The sequence below is a fragment of the Phyllostomus discolor genome, chromosome 3, assembly GCF_004126475.2.
Source record: "Phyllostomus discolor isolate MPI-MPIP mPhyDis1 chromosome 3, mPhyDis1.pri.v3, whole genome shotgun sequence".
Lineage (NCBI taxonomy): Eukaryota > Metazoa > Chordata > Mammalia > Chiroptera > Phyllostomidae > Phyllostomus > Phyllostomus discolor.
This window is the reverse complement of record NC_040905.2, coordinates 186,930,384-186,952,769: the sequence shown is the minus strand read 5'-3', so window position 1 is coordinate 186,952,769 and position 22,386 is coordinate 186,930,384. Positions and strand designations below refer to the sequence as shown.

Genomic DNA, 22,386 nt, shown 5'->3' with positions numbered 1-22,386 from the left:
GAGGACTGTCTCTTCCGAGCACCGTGCCTGAGGCACCAGGAGCAGAAGCAGCAGCAAGGCCGGCTTCACTGTCCTGGATTTCCGAGGCCGGTGGGGGGTGGAGCGCACCAGAGACAGACAGCAGACCCACCACTCCAGCAAAGAGGGGGAGTGAGGAGACCCCAGGGAAGGGCAGGGCAGGGCCAGACATGGGGCTGATGAACCCAACCAAATTCCAGGGAGCATCTTCTTGGTTTCTTGTTTCTGCCAGTTGCTGGAGGGGAAGGATGCTTCCGGAAGCTACCTTAGAGACCAGCCACAGTAGACGGGCCCCTCCTAAGTAAGATGCTACTTTTAGCACATTGTTCAGCTGTGTTCTGTGGGGAACAGAGGGGAACCCAGGGCACCAAACAGTGTTGCCCACCTTATATAATAATAGCCACCAGGTACTGGGTGAGTGCTATGTGCCCGGAGCTGTGCTAGAAGGGTGTTTTTTTGTTTTTGTTTTTGTTTTTAGTAATACTGTTGCCGGGAATTCTCCCTGAGTCATGTTGCCTCAGAGACATTATCATAAAGGTAGGGGAAGTGTTTTGTGGGCCAGAGGGACGGAGAGGAATTCTCTAGGAACAATGCAAAGACCTTCAAGAGTCAGTCTTAGTGAGGCTGTCGGGAAAGCCAGGAAAGCCATGTGTCACTTGGCTGCACTAATAAAGGGGCAGGTTGAAGGGGATAATCTCACCGAACAGAGTTCCTGTCAGCCTGAGTGGGACCCGTTTTCACTGAGCCCCAGTTCCTTCCCCTATAAGTTGGAGCTAGAAAATACCGCTTTCATAACACTGGTGTGAAGATGAAACAAGGTAACAAAGGAAAACCTAATTAGTTCGCTGGCCCGTAAGTAGCACGCTCTTAGCGAATGGCAGTGAGAGTGACTGCTGTTGAAACCTCGGCGTTTGGAATGGAGCTCAGGTCTGCTCTCAGAGCTGGGAAAAATCGAGGGATGCCTGTGGTCTCCATGCCTCTGAGCCCCCGTTGTGGGCCAAGGAAGGAGAATTATTATTTTTTTAAAAGATTTTATTTATTTTTTAGAGAGGGAAGGGGGAGAGAGAGAAACATCAATGTGTGGTTGCTGGGGGCCGTGGCCTGCAACCCAGGCATGTGCCCTGACTGGGAATCCAACCTGCGACACTTTGGTTCGCAGCCCACGCTCAATCCACTGAGCTATGTCAGCCAGGGTGGAAGGAGAATTATTATGCACTTCCCTAAAGGATGGAACCACATTCATTTGGCAAAAGCCAGTATTGAGCCAATTTCAGCCACATAAAAAGATTTAAGAGAAAATACAGCTGACCCTTGAGCCATACAGGGTTAGGGGTGCCAACACCCCCATGCCGTGTAGTCCAAAATTTGTGTCTGACTTTGACTCCCCAAACTTAACTACTCAGAGCCTACTGCTGACGGGAAGCCTCACCAATACCAGTCGGCTGACACGTGTTTGCAAGTGATAGGTGTTATGTACTGCGTTCTCACCGTAAAGCCTGAGCTAGAACAAGAAAATGTTATTCAGAAAATCATAAGGAAGGGAAAACACATGTATGCCATGGTCTGCATTCATTGAAAAAACCCCACATAAGTGGACTCACGCAGTTCACACCTGTGCTGTTCAAGGGCCAACTGTACTTCCAAATGGAGGTCTCTTCAGGTAGTGAGAACTTAAGTGATTTCTGTATATTCGTGTGTGCTTTCTAAACTAAACTTTCAGCGGAGCATCTCATTTTGAGCAATCTGGAAAATAAAACGTGTTAAAGAAAAAAAAGGCGTGTGTCAGGAACACTGTAGTCGGAGACCTACCAAACTCGTTTTAGAACTCTGGTAACCGAAATCCGTGCCCAACAGAGGCGATGCAGCTGAAGAGCGTCCCCCTGCCCTCTCGTGGGCCACCCCTGCCCTCGCCCTCGGAGGACAGAGAACAGGCACCTGACGAAGGACCACCGAGTCCGGTTCTGGGAGTGCAGGGACCACTGCTCCCATGGGAGATGTCGCTAAGGGTCTCAGGGGCCCATGAGGTGGGGAAGGGGGTCTTTCAGCCAGGTCTCCCTCAACTTTTAATTAAGAAAACAGCCTTGGTTGGATTCTAAAAGGCAGGAGTGAGCAGTCAAGGCAGGTGTGAGCAGTCAAGGCAGGTGATGGGACCTGGCGGCAGCAGATGTGGATTCTGGTCCCAGCCTTGCCTCCTCCCCTGGCTGTGTGATGCCGGGCGAGCCCCTTCCCTCTCCGAGCCACAGGGTCCCAAGTGGTTCCAAAAGGTTGGGCGGAAGGACCTAGTTCTAAGCTGCTCTCCGGCTCGGACTCAGCAGCTAGAAGCCACGGGCCCTTGGCCACACTTTCTCAAAGCCTCTGTGGCCCAGAGAACCTCAGAAGCCTTTTAACCCCAGTGTTCCACCCCTGCCTTTAATGAAGCCACATCTGGAGTGTATCTTCTCGGATCCCTGTTTTGTACAGTTCTGCACAGCTGGGTCCCCATAAATCAATTAGTTCTGCACACAAGTTCCCAGAATTGTCTAGAATCTTACCCAGAAAAGGCAGTTTATTTCCCTTTAGTTTCTGGTTCCAAAAGGAGAGAGCCGAGCCCAGTCCACTTCAGGACAAACTCCCCGAGTCCTTGGGGCCCTGGGGCCACTGGGGTTTTTCCGGGGCAGCCGAAGCTCCCACTCTCCTGTCCGACCTCCAACCTCTGGGCACAGAGGATGAAGGGGCCCAGGCCCCCTCCCCCCACTCAACACAGAAAACATTGGACTGAAAATGACCTTCAAAACTCCTCGCAGCTCTTGGGTTCAAAGTTTTCTCAGGGATGAACTACTTCTGAGAGAACAGTTAAAAAATTAGCTTCCCTGCAGAGGGAGGAGAGGAAGACTGGGGAACCTTCCAGAACTTTCTTTGTTCGCTTGTCCTGCCCCAGGCTGCAAACAGCGCAGAATCCGGGACGTAGCCCTGTGGTTTCGGAGGCTGTTCTGGCCCCCGGGGTCTCTCTGGGGCGGAGCACCTCAGTCCCTCTGTTCAGTAAAGGCCCTGAGCGGCCATTCGGGCTGGCGCTCTGTGCTCCAGGCTTTGCCCACCTCATCTCATTTAGTCCTCGCCACCCTGTTGGAGTCAGTACCAGCATGGTCTCTGCTTTACAGATAAGGAATCGTGGCTCAGAGGGGTTAAGGAACTTGCCCAAAGTCACACAGCTAGCAAGTGACCAAAGAGAATTTATACCCAGGTCTGCCCTCCTACAAAACCCAACCCATTTTCAATGTATCCTAACAAATTAAGCCAAACCCAGGCCCTTAATTATTTCCCTACTAACAAGAGTTTGGACTCAAGACTCCATTTAGGAGAATTTTAAAAGATGATTTTTACCAAATGTACTTTAGCTTAAGGACACATACTTAGCTCAAAGAGCCTAGTGATACTCAAGGTTTGTGCTAAAAGCAGCAGTCCCTTCCCCACCCCCACCCCTCCCCACCCCTCTCTGTCTGGCTCCCAAGAGGCCTCCACTTGCACCATCTCCAGCTGGTCTCCCAGCATTTGCCTCCGTATTTCTAATGTCATTAGCCCTGCTTTCTTGTGATCTTTCAGTTTTGGGCCATTATTACTGACTTCCTACTATGGAAAATGAAGGTTCTCTTACACCTTTTCTCTCTTCTGGGTGCGCACGCACGCACACGCTCACACACACACACACCACCCTTCCCACCAGGCAGCCTACTGAGGCTGTTTCACCTCACCGCCCTGGGCTAACCGGAGCGAGCCTGGGGTCCCTGCAGGGTGGAAATCAGAGAGTCTTGGCCTTTGGTTAAACACAGCGGGTTGAATGCAAACATCTATCTCACCCGCCCTCCCAGAACGCAGGTGAAAACCGCCTCCTGTACGGATGGTGTGAAGAACCTGGGCTGGCTAGCCTGGGGCAGAGCGGGTTCGGGTGCAGAAGCCCCCTCACAGGCTCTCTGCGCGGCAGGGAGAACAGCCTGCCGGGCAGCCTGCGAGGGGGACCCGGAGCGGGGAGGGAGGCTCCAGGTCGGGGGAGCTGAGCTTCGTACAAAGCCATCCAAGAAGAGGACAGGACAGGATGGCCCGAAAGGGAGCAGTAGCCCTGACCAGCAACAGACAAGCCAGGGGCAGCTGACCCCGTGTTGGGGACGAGGAGGGATTCCTGCATGAGGAGGGAGCTGAGTCCATGACTGTATAGTCCCTTAACATCCTGGAACCCGATAATTTGCTTCCTTTTATAACAGTTGGCAATTGGGATCCGGTGGTGCTTTGCAATCACCCTGGAGTTCATGACGGGAGCTGCCCCGTAGACACACCCATCTGGCAATTTCTTTTTAGGATGCCGAAATAACCAGCTCTAGTTCTGATGAGCAATCAGTCCCACTGACCCTTGCCTTGGAAAAGAAGGTTTGAGATGCACAGAGGAATCCTGACACGGCCGGCCGGCTGATGGGCCAGCACGGCAGGTCCCAAGGGGCCGAAGCACTCTGAGGACGCGTATGTGCTGGACGAGCAACTGCAGCCGACTGGCCGCCAATCGGGAGCCTCCCTGGCTTTCCGGCAAGAATCTTGAAAGGAACCTGAAGAAACGCCCTCCCAATCCTGCCTTCCCCCTCCTGCCCCATGTGAAACAGAAAGAGGGTAGAGTGTGGGCATGAGCGACACCAATTGGCACCCGAACACGGGCACCTCAAGGAGCAGGTCGGAGCCCCCAGGGCTGTCCCCACACTGCTCCCAGCCTCGGCACTTTTGCAAGAGATGTGCTTGCCCAGAGCTGTGAGTCTGCTGGGACCTCCCATGCTCTCCGAGCAGGGCAGGCTCACCAGTTCTCCTGCGTAACTGGCAGTGTGGCGTAACTGGGCCGAGGGTGAGAGGAAGGCCCAAGGTCATGTGGTGCTAGCCGCGTGACTTGGGCTAGTCACCCCCCTCCCTTCCTGGAGGCAGGAGGACAGAGCAGTTACCAGTGAGCTCTGGAGAGAGGCTCTCTGGGTTCAAATCCCAGCACTGCCCCTGATGAGTGGGTGACCCTGCCCTCTCCAAGGGTCAGTGTCTTCGCCTTTGAGAATCAAATCGCTGCCGCTGAGACTTAAATTAGCTTATTTACCTGACGGCACTGCTCAGAGCAGTGCCTGGTTTATGGAATGATTAGGATTAAGATTATCAGCAACTGCAAACAGGACCCAGCGCCCCTCCCCCAGCTGACCTTGGAACACGGGCAGCAAGCACGTGGCCCGCCGGCCAAATCCAGCCCCCCACCTTGTTTCTACCCGGCGGCAGTGCCCAGCCCCTTGCCCCCAGTTAAAGAGTAGTTACATTTACACAGTCTGAAAATTACATTCGGCCCTTTGAAGGCAAACTCGAGGCTGATGTGGCCCCGGTGAAAATGAGTTTGACACCCTGGCTTTATAAGGTCGAACAATACCCCCCACAGCAAAACTCCCAAGTCGAGGGTAAGCGGGAGGAATCTGGCGGGCAGCACTTCCAACCCCACCCACGAGGCCAGCGCTGCCCGCCGGCCCGTTCAGTTACCCTTGTGGCTGTGACGCAGCCGCCACAGGGCACGGTCTTCAGAACTTTTTGTTAAGTAACTTATTTTATTGTATAATTTAACATAATAAAACAAAGTCAATGGCTGGAGATGCAATTTTTTTAAAAAGAGCACCCGTGGAACACTTTAAGAAAAAGAGCACACCCAGGCCAAATTCAGAACACTGGTCACCAAGTGGAGTGACCGGCTATCGTGGGAGAAGACGTCCCTGACTCGCTGTGGGATGGCCGGCCACCCCCACCTCCCCCCACTGCTTCAGTTCCCGTCGGCTGCACACTGGGCAGAGAAGGATCTCCAGGAACTTCGGGCCTGTGCCCTGGGGGCCCAAGGTTGGGAGACCCCTTTGGACCCACAGACTTGGCCTCAGCTGCAGCACTGTCGTGTCTCCTGAGGGGACGACACCCTCTGGCGTGCGTGTGCAACAGACAGCAAGACACTAACAGCCGGCCAAGCAGAAGCTTTCTTGTGTCCCCTGAACATCTCGCTACTCAAAATACAGTCCGAAGACGGCAGCAATGGTGCCAGACGGGAGCTTGTGAGACACGCAGGGTCTCGGGCCCCATCCTGGGCCTCCTGAAGCCGAATCCGCCTTTTAAACAAAATGCCAGGTGATTCCACACACGTGAAAGTGTGAAAAGCACTGCCCCAGTATGAGAAAAAGGAAGCTAGTTGCTGCAGGAAATTTAAGTTTTAACATGCACTTGAGCCATAAAGAAATCCGGAATTGAGCCACATAAATAAAGCAGATCATCCCCAACTAACACACAGGAAGCTTTACACGTTTTCAAAAAGGAACCCTCTCAAATGGTAAGTGGGCGTCTGATGACAGCAATGAGCATCCCTGACCCTGAGTTTCAAAGGCACCTGTGTTGTCTGCATTGTTATTGTCGTAACAATCACACTGACGACCAGAACTGGGGCCAGTTCACACCTTCCAGTGGGGCAGGCGGGGACCTGCCAGGCTCGGACCCCTCACCCACCAGTGAGGGGAAATCTTCTTCAAAATATTGCAAATTGCCTCCCAGTCTCTGAAGATATTTCCCTTGACACCTCCCAAGTATTATTTTTATTATTTCTACCCAAAAATTATTGCAAATACAGTATGCTGACGGCAGGAGTCAGACCGGCCACTCCCCACGCACAGGGGTGGCCGCAGTGCTCTGCGAACGCCCACAGAAGCACACCTGCACCCCCCCCCCACACGCAGCAGGGATGCAGTTGGCCTGCACCTCCCGTCTACCTGGACTGTCTTCCTACCTCGGGGAGGGGCTGAGCCCCATCCTGGAGCTTGGACTGGCAGCGCAGAAAGAGTGGGAGGAGGCAGGCGGGACTCTCACCTCCAGGACGGGCTGGGAGGGCACCGCACCTGCTGTACAGGTTACCCCAGGGGGGCGATGGGGGGGGCCATGGCCCTGCCGCACGTTTATGAGGGAACCGAGCTGTGCTGGAGGGGTCCAGACTGTGTGCCTGTCTGCTCAGGAACTACTTAATCCCATAAACACAAAATAACCAAATTATTTAATATTTGTTTTTGAATAAACACCTACTGAAGTTAGCAGTGCCGTATTTTATAAAGTGCATTTATGAAAACAAGTTTAATGAACCCACACTGTATGCCAGGAACCAAGCTAAGCTGTCATCTTGCTCTGTTAGTTTATCCTAATACCGTATTTTGCCATGTATAATGCACATTTTTCTGCCCAAATTTTTGAGAGAAAAATAAGGATGCGCATTATACATGGGTAGTGCCGGAGATAACTTGTATCTGTTCTTGTGCTTTGTAATTATTTGTTACATAAAACTTCTTGTACCATAACATGTTCAAAAATAAATGCTAAAATTCCTTTATAATATAAAAAACAAGTATCTAAATCTAAATCAATAAATAATTGAATTTAAAAAATTAAAACCAAAGTTTTTTTCCTTAGAGTCAAAACCATGGATGTACACTATGCACAGGAGCACACTGTACCCGGCAGAACACGGCACCTATCCAATAAGCTTGGTTCCATTATTCCCGTTCTACAGATGAAGAAACTGAAGTTCAAACCGGTGAAAACACATCAGATGGCCCCAAACCAGGTCACCTGGGGTTTTTCCTGGGTGACTATTAACTGGAACCCTCCGAGAGGAGAATACGCATGAAGAGGAGCCCGAGAGCCTGAGACACAAGCTGAGACTTTTAATCGGCTGCGCGTGTGTCTCCATTGCTCACACCTGGCTGGCTGTAAAAACGAAGACGTGCAATGACCCCCCACCACTTGTTTAAATCATTCACACTGACTCCATCACACTGATGAGATCTCAGGAGAGGACGTGGGGTCTCCTGCTAGCCAGAATCACCGAGAAACCCGAGCAGCAGCTGCTACTGCGGCACAAAACGATTTAAATGACCAGATGTTATTAATGAACAAACTTGAGACCTGAGCTTTGCAGAGACCATTACATTTCTCCCTGACGTGAATGTGTGATAAACACTAAAAATGACACGAAAATGTTTTCAAGCTCCCGTGGCAACTACTGAAAGCTGCTGACTGCACCCCCGAGAGGCGGCGTGAAAGCCGGCCCCGCGTGGCAGACGTCTGTGTCGGTGTACACCTGGACGCCAAGCCGCTCCTTTCAGATCTGCACTTCGGTGAGTCTTCTCTGGCCAACACAGATTTTAACTGGAGGTTCGACCATGCAGCAACATGGAATCAAATCGCACTCCTTATTAAATAAACCTCAGTCATCTCGGTGACCTGAAGGGATCAGCACGGCCGTCCCGCCGTCCATCAGTCCACGGGGAGAAGAGTCGGACCCCGCGTCTGAAGGACCCCGCGTCTGAAGCATCACCAGGTCAATCCAGATGAGTGCCCATGAGTCTAAGCTCCACACGTGCAAACGCCTCTGTGCCTGGAAAGCCTTGCAGTTACCAAAATAAAACGTTTACTTTTTTGCTAGGGAGACTAAAAAGATACGGCAGTAGAAGAGGACCTTCTTGATAGAAAAATATTTAAAGGCTTTTAATTCTCTGACAACCAAGTGTTAACGTTTTGTGATTATCCTGTGAAAAATAGAGTATCTGGGAACAATTTTAAAGTTTTCGGAATTAGCACAAAGCTCGCGTACACCCTTCCCACACCCCACGCCACTTTCGCACGTTGCACAGTGATTTCCTTAGAAAAACGGGGCAGCCCGGGTTGGGGCGGGTCTGCCGCTGGACTCCGCTGAGTCTCTGCTGTGCCATGTCCAGGGGCCCCCCACCTCCTCTGCTGGTCTCCTGGGGACGGTGACACTTCATGACACGCGTTCTTTAAAGAACCATTTCTGGTGGTCCGAGCTGGTGCAGTCCCGTAGGAGTGGCACAAAACCGTCGCCGGCGGCCGTCCTCTCAGCCTGAATGCATTTCCCGGATTGCACGTGAAACAGTGCGCCATCCTGCAGAAGATAACAGACACAGCTCGGTCAAGAGAATGACAGGCCACCCTTCAGCCAGTCTCCTTCTCCTTAACCTGTGTTCCTAAGTGCTCAGGGTGACTCTATCATTTCGGAAATTATTGGCTGAGCAGGGTCTGCATGTACGAAGGCCATCCAGGGCTGTCGGGGGCACAGAGGGGGCCAGCCATGTGCAGGCAGAGGCGTCCTGCCAGCCTTTCACAGGAGCTGCTCACGGGGTCCCGGCTCCACAGGCAGGGCCAATGGTGCCACCTGCTGGCTGCTCTGGGGATCTGTCAGACACTGTGTCTCATCCCTACTGCTTTTGCTCCAGGGAAGTCAAGACCAAAGAGCCTTTATGAATCTCTTCCACTTAGGTCAACTAATTCCATCCCTGGGGACCTGTCTCTGATGTATTGAAATGGAGAGTCAGGAAACTTGGCTTCAGTCCCAGCTCAGCTACAGACCAGCAAGTCACCAGAGAGGATGTGGGTTCTAAGACCGTGCCAATTCCCAAACTCTGAAAGGCGACGAGGATCCTCTTTAAGGCCCCCCCCACCTTCTTTCCCCAAACTGAGCTGAGTTAACACAGCAAACCCCGCCCCCAGTCCTGGAGTTTCTCTGGCTCCTCTCCCACTTCTCTCTGCTGAACACTGTAGGTGCACGCACCCCCAAGGAACTCAATTGTGGCCCACGGCCAGCGGCATCCCTATTCCAGGGTGAGAGAGACCTGAGGAGTAGAATTCGCTGCAAAATGATCTCCAAAGTGTTAACCCTGAGAACCCTAAAAAGTGCTCACGAGTCGCCTTCAGAATAACGTGAAGGCAAATCCAGGCCTGCCTCATCTTCTTACGCTTCACTTTATCTCGCTTTGCAGGTAATGTATTTTTACAAATTGAAGGTAAGATCCTCCACCAGCAAAATATTACGACTTGCTGAAGGCTCAGATGATAGTTGGCATCTTTTAGCAATGAAGTATTTTTTAACTATGGTATGTACATTGTTTTTTAGACATAAGGCTACTGCACACTTAATAGACTACAGTATAAACATCATTTTTATATGCATTGAGAAACCAAAAAATTAACATGACTCTCTACACATTGCAAAACTTGCTTTATCGCAGTGGTCTGGAACAGGACCTGCAAAGTCTCTGAGATATGCCTGTAATTAAATAAAGCAGCCCTCCTCCCAGCCTTCTGAAGAGACGGGTTTTTCCTTAAATGGTCACTGAAATTTAAGGTAAAATTTTAATGACACTTCAAACCAATTTTATAGTCTCTATCTTGCATCACTCTTCTTTGAGGACTTACAACGGTTTCCAGTAGAGAGAAAGAAGAGGAGGGAGAGGTCAGACAGAAGGTCACAGACTCTGGGGTTCACAGAAATATTTCCCTCATTTTTTACACGAAACAGACAATACTACAGCACTTGGCTTTTCCAAGGAGCCTGCAAATTACGTTGCTAGTCATAACATTTTCTACAGGAAACCATACTCCAACTTCTATTCATTCTTGGAATTAACCTATTTATAAGCAGTCTAGATAAATCTTTCCACCCCTGGGGCCAGGCTGGGAATGACAGCTTCCCGTGGAGATAAAAGAGAACTAATTTTTTTCTTTTGGATTATTTTCTTTGGTTTTATTCCTTGAAGTGCTTTTTCGTGAGTCAAAGGATATGACCGATTTATGAGTCGCACCCCAGGCTCACCGCAAATACGGTAGAGCTCTCGCCCGTCGTGCCTGAAATAACACCCGGCTCCTCCTCAGCGCCCACTTTGATGCAGAGCCACCTCCCTCCGAGAGACCTCGGTGATTCCACCGCAAGTCACAAATAATCTCCATAGAGCTTCCCAGTTTCCAACGAACACATGTGTTCCTGGCCATGTATCCAATCCTCACTAGAGTTAACATGGGGCTGCTCTGCCCGCCCCTGGTGTAGAGCTTGAGGGAAAAAGGAGGCTGAGAGAAGTGCAGGGACTTCTACCTGGATCTAACCTGCCTTCCTTACACGCCAGCGACTGGTTTCGCTTGTTTAAACCCCATTTCATCTCAGAACACGTCTGTGGCAGGTCCTCTTCCCATTCCAGCCGCTGCAGCTCAAGGTAGAGGCAGACGGAGAGACTGAGGGGACTGAGTCCACAGTGAAGGGAGGGAAAAAGGGCAGCTGACACTGGACACCGGGACTCTAACGGTGGAGCCACGGGCTCAGGGGTACTGTGACCTTCCCAGGCTCCCATACAGGGTGGCAGCCCTGAGACTCGCCAGGACTGCACCGGAGGGCAGACTTTACCTCCACGCTCCCCTCTGCCGCCCACAGACGGCAGCAGGGACGGACAAGACAGCTCGCTCACCTCCTGCAGGATGAACTTCTGGTCCTCCGGGGCCCTCTCCTCGCAGAGATGCACGACCAGAGCATCTGTTTCCGCCTCCACAGCCACGCAGGCCTCCGGCTGGCGGGTGTTGTAGCGAATTTCATTCTGGGACGTATACTCGAAAAACTAGAATCAGAGAAGACAACAAGTGTCGGTTCACCCTCTGACAGGGCAAGTGGGGAACTGCTGGGTGAGAGCTGGGGGCCATGAGAGTGTGGGAGTCAGGGTCCCCCACTCTCCCCTCACCCACGGACTCGTGCCTGTCTGACCGGTCAGCCTCCTGCATGTCCCTCCGGCACTCCACACAGCCCAGCCCGGTGTGGCGCTCAGCAAGTAGGGATGGAGGGGCCCTTCCTCAGGTCTGCCTTGTGGGTGGCTGAGCTCCTGACGCCCACAGAGCCCAAGCCCACCCTGTGCCGGGTGCGGACAGGCAAGAAAGAAGATGCACGGGTGCCCAGTGCCGGCACCTGGGGGCGCTGCAGCCTCCCAGCCATTTCCTCTCCTTTCTTCAGTCCTTTCGCCCTCCTCCCTCGGAAGAACGAGTGCAACCGGGCCCTGGAAACTGCGCAGAGCTGTGTGCAAGCAGACAACAGGGCTGCTGACGGGAGGGCTGGGTCTTTCCAGGGCAATGGGTTCCTCCTCCAGTGTGACCAGGAAAAACGCTGATTCCGGCCCCACCCGGGGGGAATGTGGATTCCTTCCATCTGAGACCCGAGGGGGCTGTGTTTTCACATTTTTAGCAAGACACTCAGCTACCCACCCACACTGCCCCACTCCCTCCCTTCTAGGAGGTTCCCACACAGGTGGCTGGCTCTTCTTCAGTCGCGTGGGGCAGCTCCTCTCAAAGGACTCTCCCAGAGCTGGCTGACACCAGAGACTGGGGCTCCGGGGCAGGCCTGAGACTGCACTTCTAAGCTCTCGGGTGATGCTGCTGTTACCTTTGGGAGGACCACTATTGAGGAGCACCGTTCTAAAAAGCGCCGGAGAACCTGAGTAACATAAGGCTGTGGAGGTCTGAGCTGTGAAAGTTGGCTGCTGACCCCATGGCGCTTCGCACTCAAATGGAATTGTGGAGCCCTGGCTGGCGTAGCTCAGTGGATTGAGCGCAGGCTGCGAACCAAAGTGTCGCAGGTTCGATTCCCAGTCAGGGCACATGCCTGGGTTGCAGGCCACTGCCCCCAGCAACTGCACATTGATGTTTCTCTCTCTCTCTCTTTCTCCCTCCCTTCCCTCTCTAAAAATAAATAAATAAATAACATCTTTTAAAAAAAATGAAATTGTGGGAATCTCGGGCCGGAAGAAAACTCGAACCCCCACGTCTCCGTCTCCCATGCTGGACACCTCCCGGGGCAGTCAGGCTCGGAAGGTCCGGAACCAACGCTTCCCTCCTCTCCTGACCCCTCCACCGGCCCCACCCCACCGGCCCCGCCCCAATGGGTCCATCTGCTTTCCTAGGCCGGGTCCCACTCTGGCCCTCAGACCGTCCAGGACTTGCCCCCTGGCCAGCCAGCCTGCAGGACGGCACTTATCAAACCCGCCAGGCCCCCAGCCGAGGTGGCCAGCCTGACCCCTGCTCTGCAGTGTGGCACTCTCCTTCAACACCTGGAACTGCGTGTAAGAGTCAGTTCTAAGAAGGTCATCCAAACTTCGGATCTGTTGTTTGTTCTCTTACTTTTTTCCCCCCTAACCTAAGGTATTAGTGGCAGGGTTATTTACATTCACAGAAACCGGGAAGCAGGGACTCGGTCACTGAACAGTAATGTAGCCACTTAAAGGTAGGAGGGGCCGTTGGGAAGGATGCTCTCAAAGGATGTCTAGTGATACAAGGGAAGCCGGACGAGGTAAGTGGAAATGTGGAAGAGAAAACACACAGATGTCGGATAACGAGAACTTAAAACGCACATCCGAAGGCCGTGCGTGGGAACAAATGTGGGAGTAAGTGTGTCTTAACTGTAACGGTGGCTACTTTGGGTCCTGTCATTCGCTATTCGCTTCTGTTTTTTAGATTTCCCGAATGTTCTGGAATGAGCATATGTTACTTTTATAATGAAAAAAAAAAGCAAACATTTATTTTTTAAAAAACACATAGATCGGCCCTCATTTTCCTCTCTAGAGGCCTGCACCCATAACCCCCGGAGCAGAGAACCCCCAGCAGCCCCACCCCCACCCCCCCCTGCGCCTGCCAGGCCCGGGGAACAGCACGCACGCACCTGGTTCTGACCCATCCCGTGACACTGGTACAGGATGACCTGGTGCCCCGTGAGGTCCTGCTCGCTGGGAGGGTTGTAGTCGAAGCAGTAACCTTTCAGTCCTTTGTTCTGGAGCTGAACAAAACACAAGGAGGCGTTTGGTCCAGATTTACACACAACGACAGAGGCTACCCAAGGCTCCTCGGGAGGGAGAAAGGGTGAGGGCGGGGCCTGCCTTGGGGCCTGAGCTCCCGGAGCAGAGCGGGGCCCTGCACATCTCCAGCTTTAGAAGTGAAGTGCCTTCCCACTCTACCCTGTGGGTGGGGACCGCAACCCCTGCTCTCAGCCTGGAAACTTGGGCATCGCTGAGACTGGCCGGTTAGGGCCTGAGAGCCCAAGCCTCCTCGCCGCCCATTAGTGCAGCCTTATTACTGTGCCGGCCAAAAAACACAGCTGGGCTGTCGCCTCACAGGCATGCCACGGAGCGCCCCCTACAGCATTACGCATCAGCAGAGGGCACCCGATCTAGGGACTCAGCACTCCCCAGGTCACCAGCCCACCCTTCAGACTAGAACAGCAACAGCACAGTGCAGAGCGCCAATGACTTGCCCAAGGGACCAAGACAAGTGGAGATGCCTGAGTCTTGGATCCAGGGCTTGACTCCAAGCCTGGTGCTCTCTCTGTCACTCCACGCCATCTAATCAATGTCATCTCCAAGGTATCTCTTGGCTCTAAAACTCTTTAATAGCCGCCAGAGCAAAACACCACAGGAAGCTCCATGCTCCCTCCTCCCTTCCAACGCCTCCAGGGGAACACTCGAGTACTGTACTTCCCGCATTCCTTCCTAGAGCGTCCGAAGTGCCCTCAATAGTCCTCCTGAAGCCGACTGCTGCCCTGCCCTGTCCACTCCTCACCAGCCTGGCTCTGATGACAAGACTCAGCCGTACAGGAAGGATTCCACCACCCACCAGCTCATAAAGCACAGCCCTCCAGGTCCCCGAGGTCTCTTTGCTTTGTGAAGCAACCTGGGAGCAGGGCACGTCCCAGGGACCCTCCATGAACCCACTGACCGACCTCATCGCTAAAAGCGGGAGGACCAGGCATTTCGTGCGTCCTTTACGACATGACGTAAATACAAAGCACACCCGCGAAGTGTCCTGGCCGAAAAGGTTACGCCGACTCCCATCAAACCTCTAGACCTCACTTCCGTCGCAAAGAATATGGGGGCAGAGAGGCACCATTTAAAAGTCATCACAAAGAAACAATCAGATGATTCCGAGAGTGAGGCACTCTACCCGGGCAACGACTGTGCTAGCAAAGGGGGGCGGGGAGCAAAGGAGGAACGGGACAGCCTTCGATCAGCGAGGGGGAGGGGAGGGGAGGGGGGGGAGGGGAGGGGAGGGGAGGCGCTGACCACACGCACCGTGCAGACCTTGCTGGGACCCCAAGGGAGCGCACCAGACAACCCGAGAGATATCTGAAAATCTGGGGGACTCTGAATAGGGGCTGCATAGTAAACGACATGGAGAAATCATCGTTCATTTGACCAGGAGTGACAATGGCCTGTGGTTTTGTGGGAGGATGTCTGAATTTTACTGCGATGCACGCTGACATGCACAGGAGTAAAATGACACAGCGCCTGGGGTTTGCTGGAAGAAAGAAACATGGGGGAGAGGGGAGCACAGGAGAGGGAAAGCAAGAGAGGCAAAAGCTTGATAATTCTAGAACCTCGGGGACAGGGTTCTTTACACCGTTCTCGCTGGCTTTCTGTACACCTGAACACTCTCACAGTGACAAGGAATTTAATGCATTTCCCTCCTGCTTGGTGCTCACCAAAGACATCCCAGGAAACACCAGCACCTCTAACGAACACCTGCCAACCTGGTACAATTCCAGACAACAGCCAGGAGCTGGCCTCATTCCAAAAACATTCCTTTTAGGTTTTTTGAAATAACAGAAGTGACTCTCCTTTCCCCACTGCTGGCTTTGAGGATCCCTGAGTTGGAAATGAGCCTGTCTGGCCACTGAGATTTGAGGTAATGTTGCGAGGCGATAGTAAAAACCAGGACATGGAAACACCAAAGTCCTAGTTTACACTCGCTGATTTCCAGATGGCTTCCAGGGCCGACATTCTGGACCCGAGCGGGGAGAAGGACGACCAGTGGATGAAAAGGGAGAGGAGTTTGGGATTGGGGAGGCCCGGGGTCCCCACCGAGGGGTCTTCCATGCCCAGGGTTTGCTGACCAGGCCTGAGGGCCAAGAACTCCCTGCCCACCTCGGGCCCACCTGACTCACCATCCCGAAGAAGCCGGGCCTATCTTCAGGCACGTGCAGTTCTGGGTACACGGTCTCCAAGAACCACTTGAAGTCCTTACACTGAAGCTTGGCACGGAGCTGCCTCCTCTCCGTCACATCCCCGTAGGGCTCCTGACAAAACAACACAACAGTGAAGCCCCTGCAGGTCATGGTGCTTCCTGTCGAGGCCCCTCTCCCCACTGGTGCTCACTCTTGCAATAAGCTTTTATGGAGCACCGAATGTGTCCCGGGCCCTGGGCAGGACCCAGAGTGCGAACAACAGCCTCAGACACAGTGGCAGTGCTCGGGCAGGTGAGACTGTCCCACAATTACATTCCCAGGCACTTTTAAGCAGGTGCACGAGGGAAGGGCGCGGGGCGCCTGCTGATGGAATGAGGGAACCAGATGCCGGGGCTGCACTGGACCCGCGGACCCTCGCACCATGGATGCACACACGACCACAGGCCAGCAAATGTCAGCAGCGCACGTGCACAATGACATCCTGATTTCCTACTGATGTCTGACACTCACTTGCAAACACAGGTAAGTTTTCTAGACACGCTGGTGCATGAAAACCTAATATGCTCCATGTACTGAAGTCTAAATGTATACTGACAATGGTGAGAGCAAAATGCTGCATTAGCGAAGACTAGTGGACGTTCAGTGCTCTGGACAGAATTTGGGTTCGAACTTCCGGGATGGTTCAATGAAGGACGCACCTGTTCAGCATGGCAGCCGCATGAGCGGTGCTGAGTGTGGAGACACTGCTGTCCCTGCACTGTGACGTTCGACTAATAAAGTTTGAGAAGTTACATGTTTAACAAAACGGTAACAATACACAAAAACGTTTGCCTAGAATTTGAGATGTCTGCGTATTTTCCAGAAGTTCATGTTTGATGAGAGTCATTGTACCCTCGCCTGCAACCCAATGTCCATTTCAAGGCCACGGGGCACTCGGGCAAAAGGTGTGCATAGTGCCCCTCTCACAACCCTGTTGTTTGGGAGTTCTTGGGGAGAAGGAGCTGGGGGTTTGAGACTGGGGGGGCAGGGCCGGGGAGAGGAGGTGTTTCCACCCCACAGCCTGGGGTGAGGCAGAGGAAGCAGTGACTCTAGAGCCCAGAGGCAGACAGAGGCCAGGAGGGAGGCCAGGGGCAGGGTCACCAGGGCTCTGCACAGTGTGCACACCCCCGGCCCAGTTCTGCCACACCAGTTTTCTCGTCTCTAAAATGAAAATTTCAGAGGGGGCCTGAAGGAAGGGCTGCTACTAGGAATCAGAAGAGAGTTTCATCAAGGGGCCAGGAAATCTTGGGGCAGACCTGGTCTTGCCAAGTAGCCCTCTTAGCTACGGAAATGCAAGGTTGGGGGCCCGTGTCCTGGGGCACGAAGAGCTGGCCTGTGCAGGGGCAGTGGACCTATTTGTTAAAATTTGTTTGTAATTGGCCCCGGCTGGTGAGGCTCAGTGGCCTGAGTGCTGGCCTGCGAATCAGAGGGTCGCTGGTTCCATCCCCAGTCAGGGCACATGCCTGGGTTGCGGGCCAGGTCCCCAGTAGGAGGCGCATCAGAGACAACCACACATTGATGTTTCTCTCCCTCTCTTTCTCCCTCCCTTCCCCTCTCTCTAAAAATAAGTACATAAAATCTTTTTTAAAAATAAGGAAAAAATGTGTTTGTAACCCTCAAATCAACACTTGGGATGTTCTCATGCTTTCTGTCATGTGAGGACACGCACAGGGTGGCAAAAAACTTGAGTCACCCAATGTGCCACTCTCACACTGTAAACAAGAACCCTTTCTGTGGTCTGTTTAGTGCCACATTTTTCAGATTTTTGTGCTTCACGATGGAGATTCCACCGTGTGAAATGGCCCCCCAGCGGAGTGCTGAGGCGCGGCCTCGGAGGGAGAAGGCTGTGACGTGCCTGATGGAGAAAGAGTGTGTTTGATAGGCTTCTTTCAGGCATGAGTGGCAGCCCTGGTGGCCGCAAGCCCAATGTAATGAACCAACAACATGTAGTAAATAAGGTGTCTTTAAGCAGAAACACGTAAAACGAGGTTACGTATTGATCGGCTGACAAAAATGTCGACCTGCCAGAGGCTTCTGGGGACCTAACCCTGAATTTATTTCCCCTGAGAGCGGTGGGTCAGGACTCCCAAATTCAGTGTTTGCGGTGACTGTACAGGACAGAGCTACTGCAGATACTAACAATCAACTGTAAATTATAAAGGAATAACATTTTCCCATACTCTATCAAGAGCACCCAGCTAATTTTCTATTTCTGGAACCAGGTCTGCCATGGCACCGGGGCCAGAGTCGGCTGCCCCTGTTCGGAGGAGGCCAGGCCGAGTGCGGGGGCCCGGGGACTCACCACGCGGGCATGCGGGTTGCGATGGTAGTACAGCTCTTTGTATTCATCCATCCACACTTCGGCTGCACGCACACTGTTGGCCAGAGCCTTTCTGCGGGAGTAGGGAGCTTGCTTGGGGAAAACGTGGCCCACGTGAGAACACGGGTGTATCTCCAGGGTCCCACCGCACTGCCAGATCTGCACACAGAGCAGAGAAGAGGCCGGGTGGGTGGGCGGGCGGGGAATGAGGTGCTGGCCCGCAGTGCCCGCAGCCAGGCGGCCGGACTCAGGCATCATGACGGGCACCGCCAAGCCCTCCCCCTCCGTGGGGCAGCAGGCCACTTCCCCAGCACACGCAGAACACGGAACGCAGCTGGAGTAGGAAGGCAGCCCCAAAGACGCACGAGCCCTGGAACCAAGACCCCAAGTCCATGCACTAAAGCTCGCGCACTTGACTCCTGGCTGTACCCAGAGCTGACCTCGCTGGGAACCCAACTACTCAGTATGTAAAATACAGGCTGATTACCTGGTGTCCTAGCCACAGAAGATAGGAAAGCAGCAAGTAGGAAGAGAAGTTGGGAAGGGGAAAAAGAAGAGCTTCCAGAGGCAGGCAGAGCGGCCTGACACCTGGGGAGAAGGCAGAAAGACCGTTAGGAGCACACTCTGAAACTCAGCGGGCTGAGGCGTCAGGGTGGCTTCACGCTGGGGCCAAAGGCCAAATTCTTGTTTATTAAATAATGCTGTTTAAGCAGGAAACCATATAAAATACTATGAAAATTTTAAATTTTCTGTTGAAAAGCACTAACATTGACCTAAGGGTCTTCTGATACTTGAAATGCCAGGTTTGGGTCACTGGGAACCCCACGGAGATGCTCAGGGCTTCTCCAAGGGGCGTCAGCAGTGAGTCACATCCAGAGGGATCGCTGGGTGGGCCGGTCACAGAAGGCAGATTGCTGGTCCCTGCCGTAAACCCGCCGGGCCTGGCTCTCTGGGGACGGTGCCTGTAAATCTGCCTTTTTAAGAAGTTGCCCAACAATTCTAGGTGGGTCAAAGTTTGGAAGTCAGCCCACTAAATAAGGTGGCCACTTCATAAACAAGTCTCCAAAGGATGGGACCAGCAGGCAGGGACCTCACTTTAGACCTCAGTCTAGTCCCTGACACCCACTCCTTGAGCAAGCCACGGCCCCTCTCGGGCCTCAGACCTTCCCCCCACCCCCCACCCCCCAGTGAGAGGAAAGAACTGGGTGAGGCCTTTTCCTACCCTGAGTCTATTTAAAAGTAGGTATTTTTTAAAAGTTCAAACAAGCAGGCAGACGTGTTTACAGGATGAGCATGCCACTGCCATCTTTCAGCATTGCTGGGCAAGTTGACAATATGGAGGAAGAATCTACTAGGCTCTCATAAAATCCCATCCTTCCCAAAGACAGAGAGAGAGGCAGAGAGAGAGAGAGGAACAGGTTAAGAATGAGTCCGAAGAGAAAGCTGGAATACTTACCCTGAAGGAGAATTCAAGGTTTTCTCCGCCCCAGACTTCCATTCCTGTGTCATAAGACCCCAGATATTCAAAGTATTTCTTACTCACAGCAAACAGCCCGCCAGCCATTGTCGGAGACCTGGAAGCGTACGAGATCCACATTGCAGGGCAAGCAGCAGGAAACCACCGGTTAGCTGGACTCCCCGCCCACCACAAGCCCTTCAGTCCAGTCATCCGTCTCTAAAGAGTACCCTGAGCTCACGCTCCGCCCAGCACTGAGCTAGGCCTGGGGGCACAGGCAGCTCCACAGGCAAGGGCAGACCTGGGTGTGGGACAAATGTGTTCACTAGGTCGCCCTGAGCCTGTGTGAACACAGAAGAGGTCATAGGGGGCGGCCGGAAGCAGGGAGCTCAGTTTCCTAGAAGAGGCAGGGTATGCAGAACAACAAAGGAGAGTTAGCCAAGAGAAGAAACGGGTGATTCTCCAAGAAGATGCCATCAGGAGCAAAGGCATAAGACAGAGAAACCCTATACTTTCAGAAGCACAGAGGACCAGGAGAGAAGGCCACAGTCCCCCAGTGAATGGCAGGTACGGGGGGTGGGGGTGGGGGCTGGTGACCTGGGGCACCCAGTCACAGTGCCAGCACTCACAGAGGCCCCCAGGCAGCTGGTGAGAAGATCGTAACAGGCACCAGCCTCTAAAGGCTCCCCGAGGGCCTGTTCCTCTCCAGCTGGAGGACTCGCCCCTCCAGGACCTGGACACCAGCTTTGGCCTGCATCCTCCGCTGGCCCCGTTTTCTCGCTACCAGGTTCCTCGGGAAGATTCCTCAGAAATGGCCCAAGGCTTCCACCTCACCACAGCGGAAAGCTGTAAGCACACCGCAGACAACCAGATGAAAAGAACACATTCAGAAATGGGGAACTACGTAATACCAAGAACCCAAGTTTAACTTTCCGATCCTCCAGCCGCACATCCGGGCCTTGACCAAGTACTGATGTTCCCCGCGCTCCAAGCTCTAGGCCAGCTGAGAAAAGCACAGCAAGGTTCCCCGAGGAAAGGAAGGTTCTAGAGTACAAAACACTTTCACGTGTGTTCATCCTCAAAGTCTAGGAAACAGACAGGGTGGATATGCTCGTACCTATTGCACAGGTGAGGAAACTGAGGCCTAGGGTATTACGGGGGTGGGGGTAGCTGGCCACAGCATCCCTCAGCATGTGTGTGGGGTGGCGGTGGGGGAGCAGGCAACGGGAGTTTATGCTGGCATCACAGGCTGGATGTGTGACCCTGGATAAGATCCTTCTTACTCTGTGCCTCAGTTTCCAAACCTGTTCAATGAAAGGTCAGGCAGGATGCTCCCTAAGGGATCCTCCAGAAGCCTGGGAGGTACCTTTGATTCTGCTGTGCCCCACCCCCATTCAGTCTCTCCCAGCTGTCCCGCCACAACAACTCTGAGTCCACCACTCCCCCACCCCACCCCCGCCTTCTCCTGCACCATCTGCTCCCGCCCTGGGAGACTGCAATGCCTCCTACTGCTGTCCCCGCCTGCACCCTGCCCCCCCCCAGGCCCCTCACCACATGGCACCCAGCACGATCCTGAAAGAATTCATCAGGCAAAAGTCACTTCCACCTAAAATCCCTTTGTCGCTGCTATCCTCTCAGGGTAGGGCCCACACCCATTCCTTGGCCTTCGAGGCTGGACTGGACTTGACCCCACTGAACTCTCCAGCCCCACCTCTCAATACGCTCTCCATACTCATTCCACTTCAGACAGCAGCAGTGGGTCATCTCAAGGTCAGAACTCAAGCGGAGGGATTCAGAAACCCAAATGCCAAACGTGGGTGCAGAGGCCATTTCTGGCTCAAAACACCAGCAATAAAGCTGAAGCCCAATCTCCACCTGCCTGACTCTCACCTCTGTCTCCTAACGGGTCCTGAACTTGGAAGGGAAGGCACAAGCCAGACTATTCCTTCAGCACCTCAAGAATGAGCACTGAACCCTGGCTGGTGTGGCTCAGTGGATTGAGTGCGGGCCTGCAAGCCAAAGGGTCACCAGCAGTTCGACTCCCAGTCAGGACACATGCCTGGGTTTCGAGACAGGTCCCCCGTTGGGGCCACGTGAGAGGCAACCACACATTGATGTTTCTCTCCCTCTCTCTCCTTCCCTTCCCTTCTCTATAAAAAATAAATAAATGAAATCTTAAAAAGAATGAGCGCTGAGCCTCCCATGAGCCCACTCTCCTCAGACCCTGGCTCACCCACTGGCCAAAGCAGCTCTGCCACCCCCAGGTCCACTCACGTCCCCAGTTCAACAGGTGCCTGACAGGATGTCCTCAGAATGTTCAACATGGACTTACCATGAACCCAGCAATTCCCTCCTAGGTGTGCACCCCAAACAACTGAAAGCAGGGGCTCAAAAGAAGTAACAGTGCACCATGTCCACAACAGCATTATTTATGATAACCAGACGGCGGAAACAACCCAAGTGTCTGTCAACGGATGGATGAATAAGCAAACTGTGGACGTATAGACGATGGAATACCCTTTAGCCATAAAAAAAGAATGAAGTTGGGCCCTAGTCAGGTAACTCAGTTGGTTAGAGCATCGTCCCAATCCACCAAGGTCGCAGGTTCAATCCCCAGTCAGGGCACATACAAGAATCAACCAATGAATGCATAAATAAGCAGAATAACAAGCTGATCTCTCTCTCTCTCCCCCATCTAAAAAAAAAACCAAAAACACA

The 22,386-nt window shown here is 53.1% G+C and overlaps 1 protein-coding gene across 1 annotated transcript in view; it reads right to left on the bottom strand.

Annotated features, from left to right (window-relative positions):
- Window positions 1–8,534: 8,534 nt before the first annotated feature.
- GALNT12 (polypeptide N-acetylgalactosaminyltransferase 12) overlaps window positions 8,535–22,386 on the bottom strand; it is a 30,657-nt gene continuing 16,805 nt past the window's right edge. The window contains exons 5-10 of the mRNA XM_028503520.2: window positions 19,669–19,786; window positions 18,195–18,371; window positions 15,833–15,964; window positions 13,559–13,672; window positions 11,328–11,474; window positions 8,535–8,977 (exon numbers count right to left, since the gene is read on the bottom strand). Coding sequence (XP_028359321.1) covers window positions 8,837–8,977; window positions 11,328–11,474; window positions 13,559–13,672; window positions 15,833–15,964; window positions 18,195–18,371; window positions 19,669–19,786 — 829 coding nt within the window. The 3' untranslated portion in view covers window positions 8,535–8,836. The remainder of the gene's footprint in view (window positions 8,978–11,327; window positions 11,475–13,558; window positions 13,673–15,832; window positions 15,965–18,194; window positions 18,372–19,668; window positions 19,787–22,386) is intronic.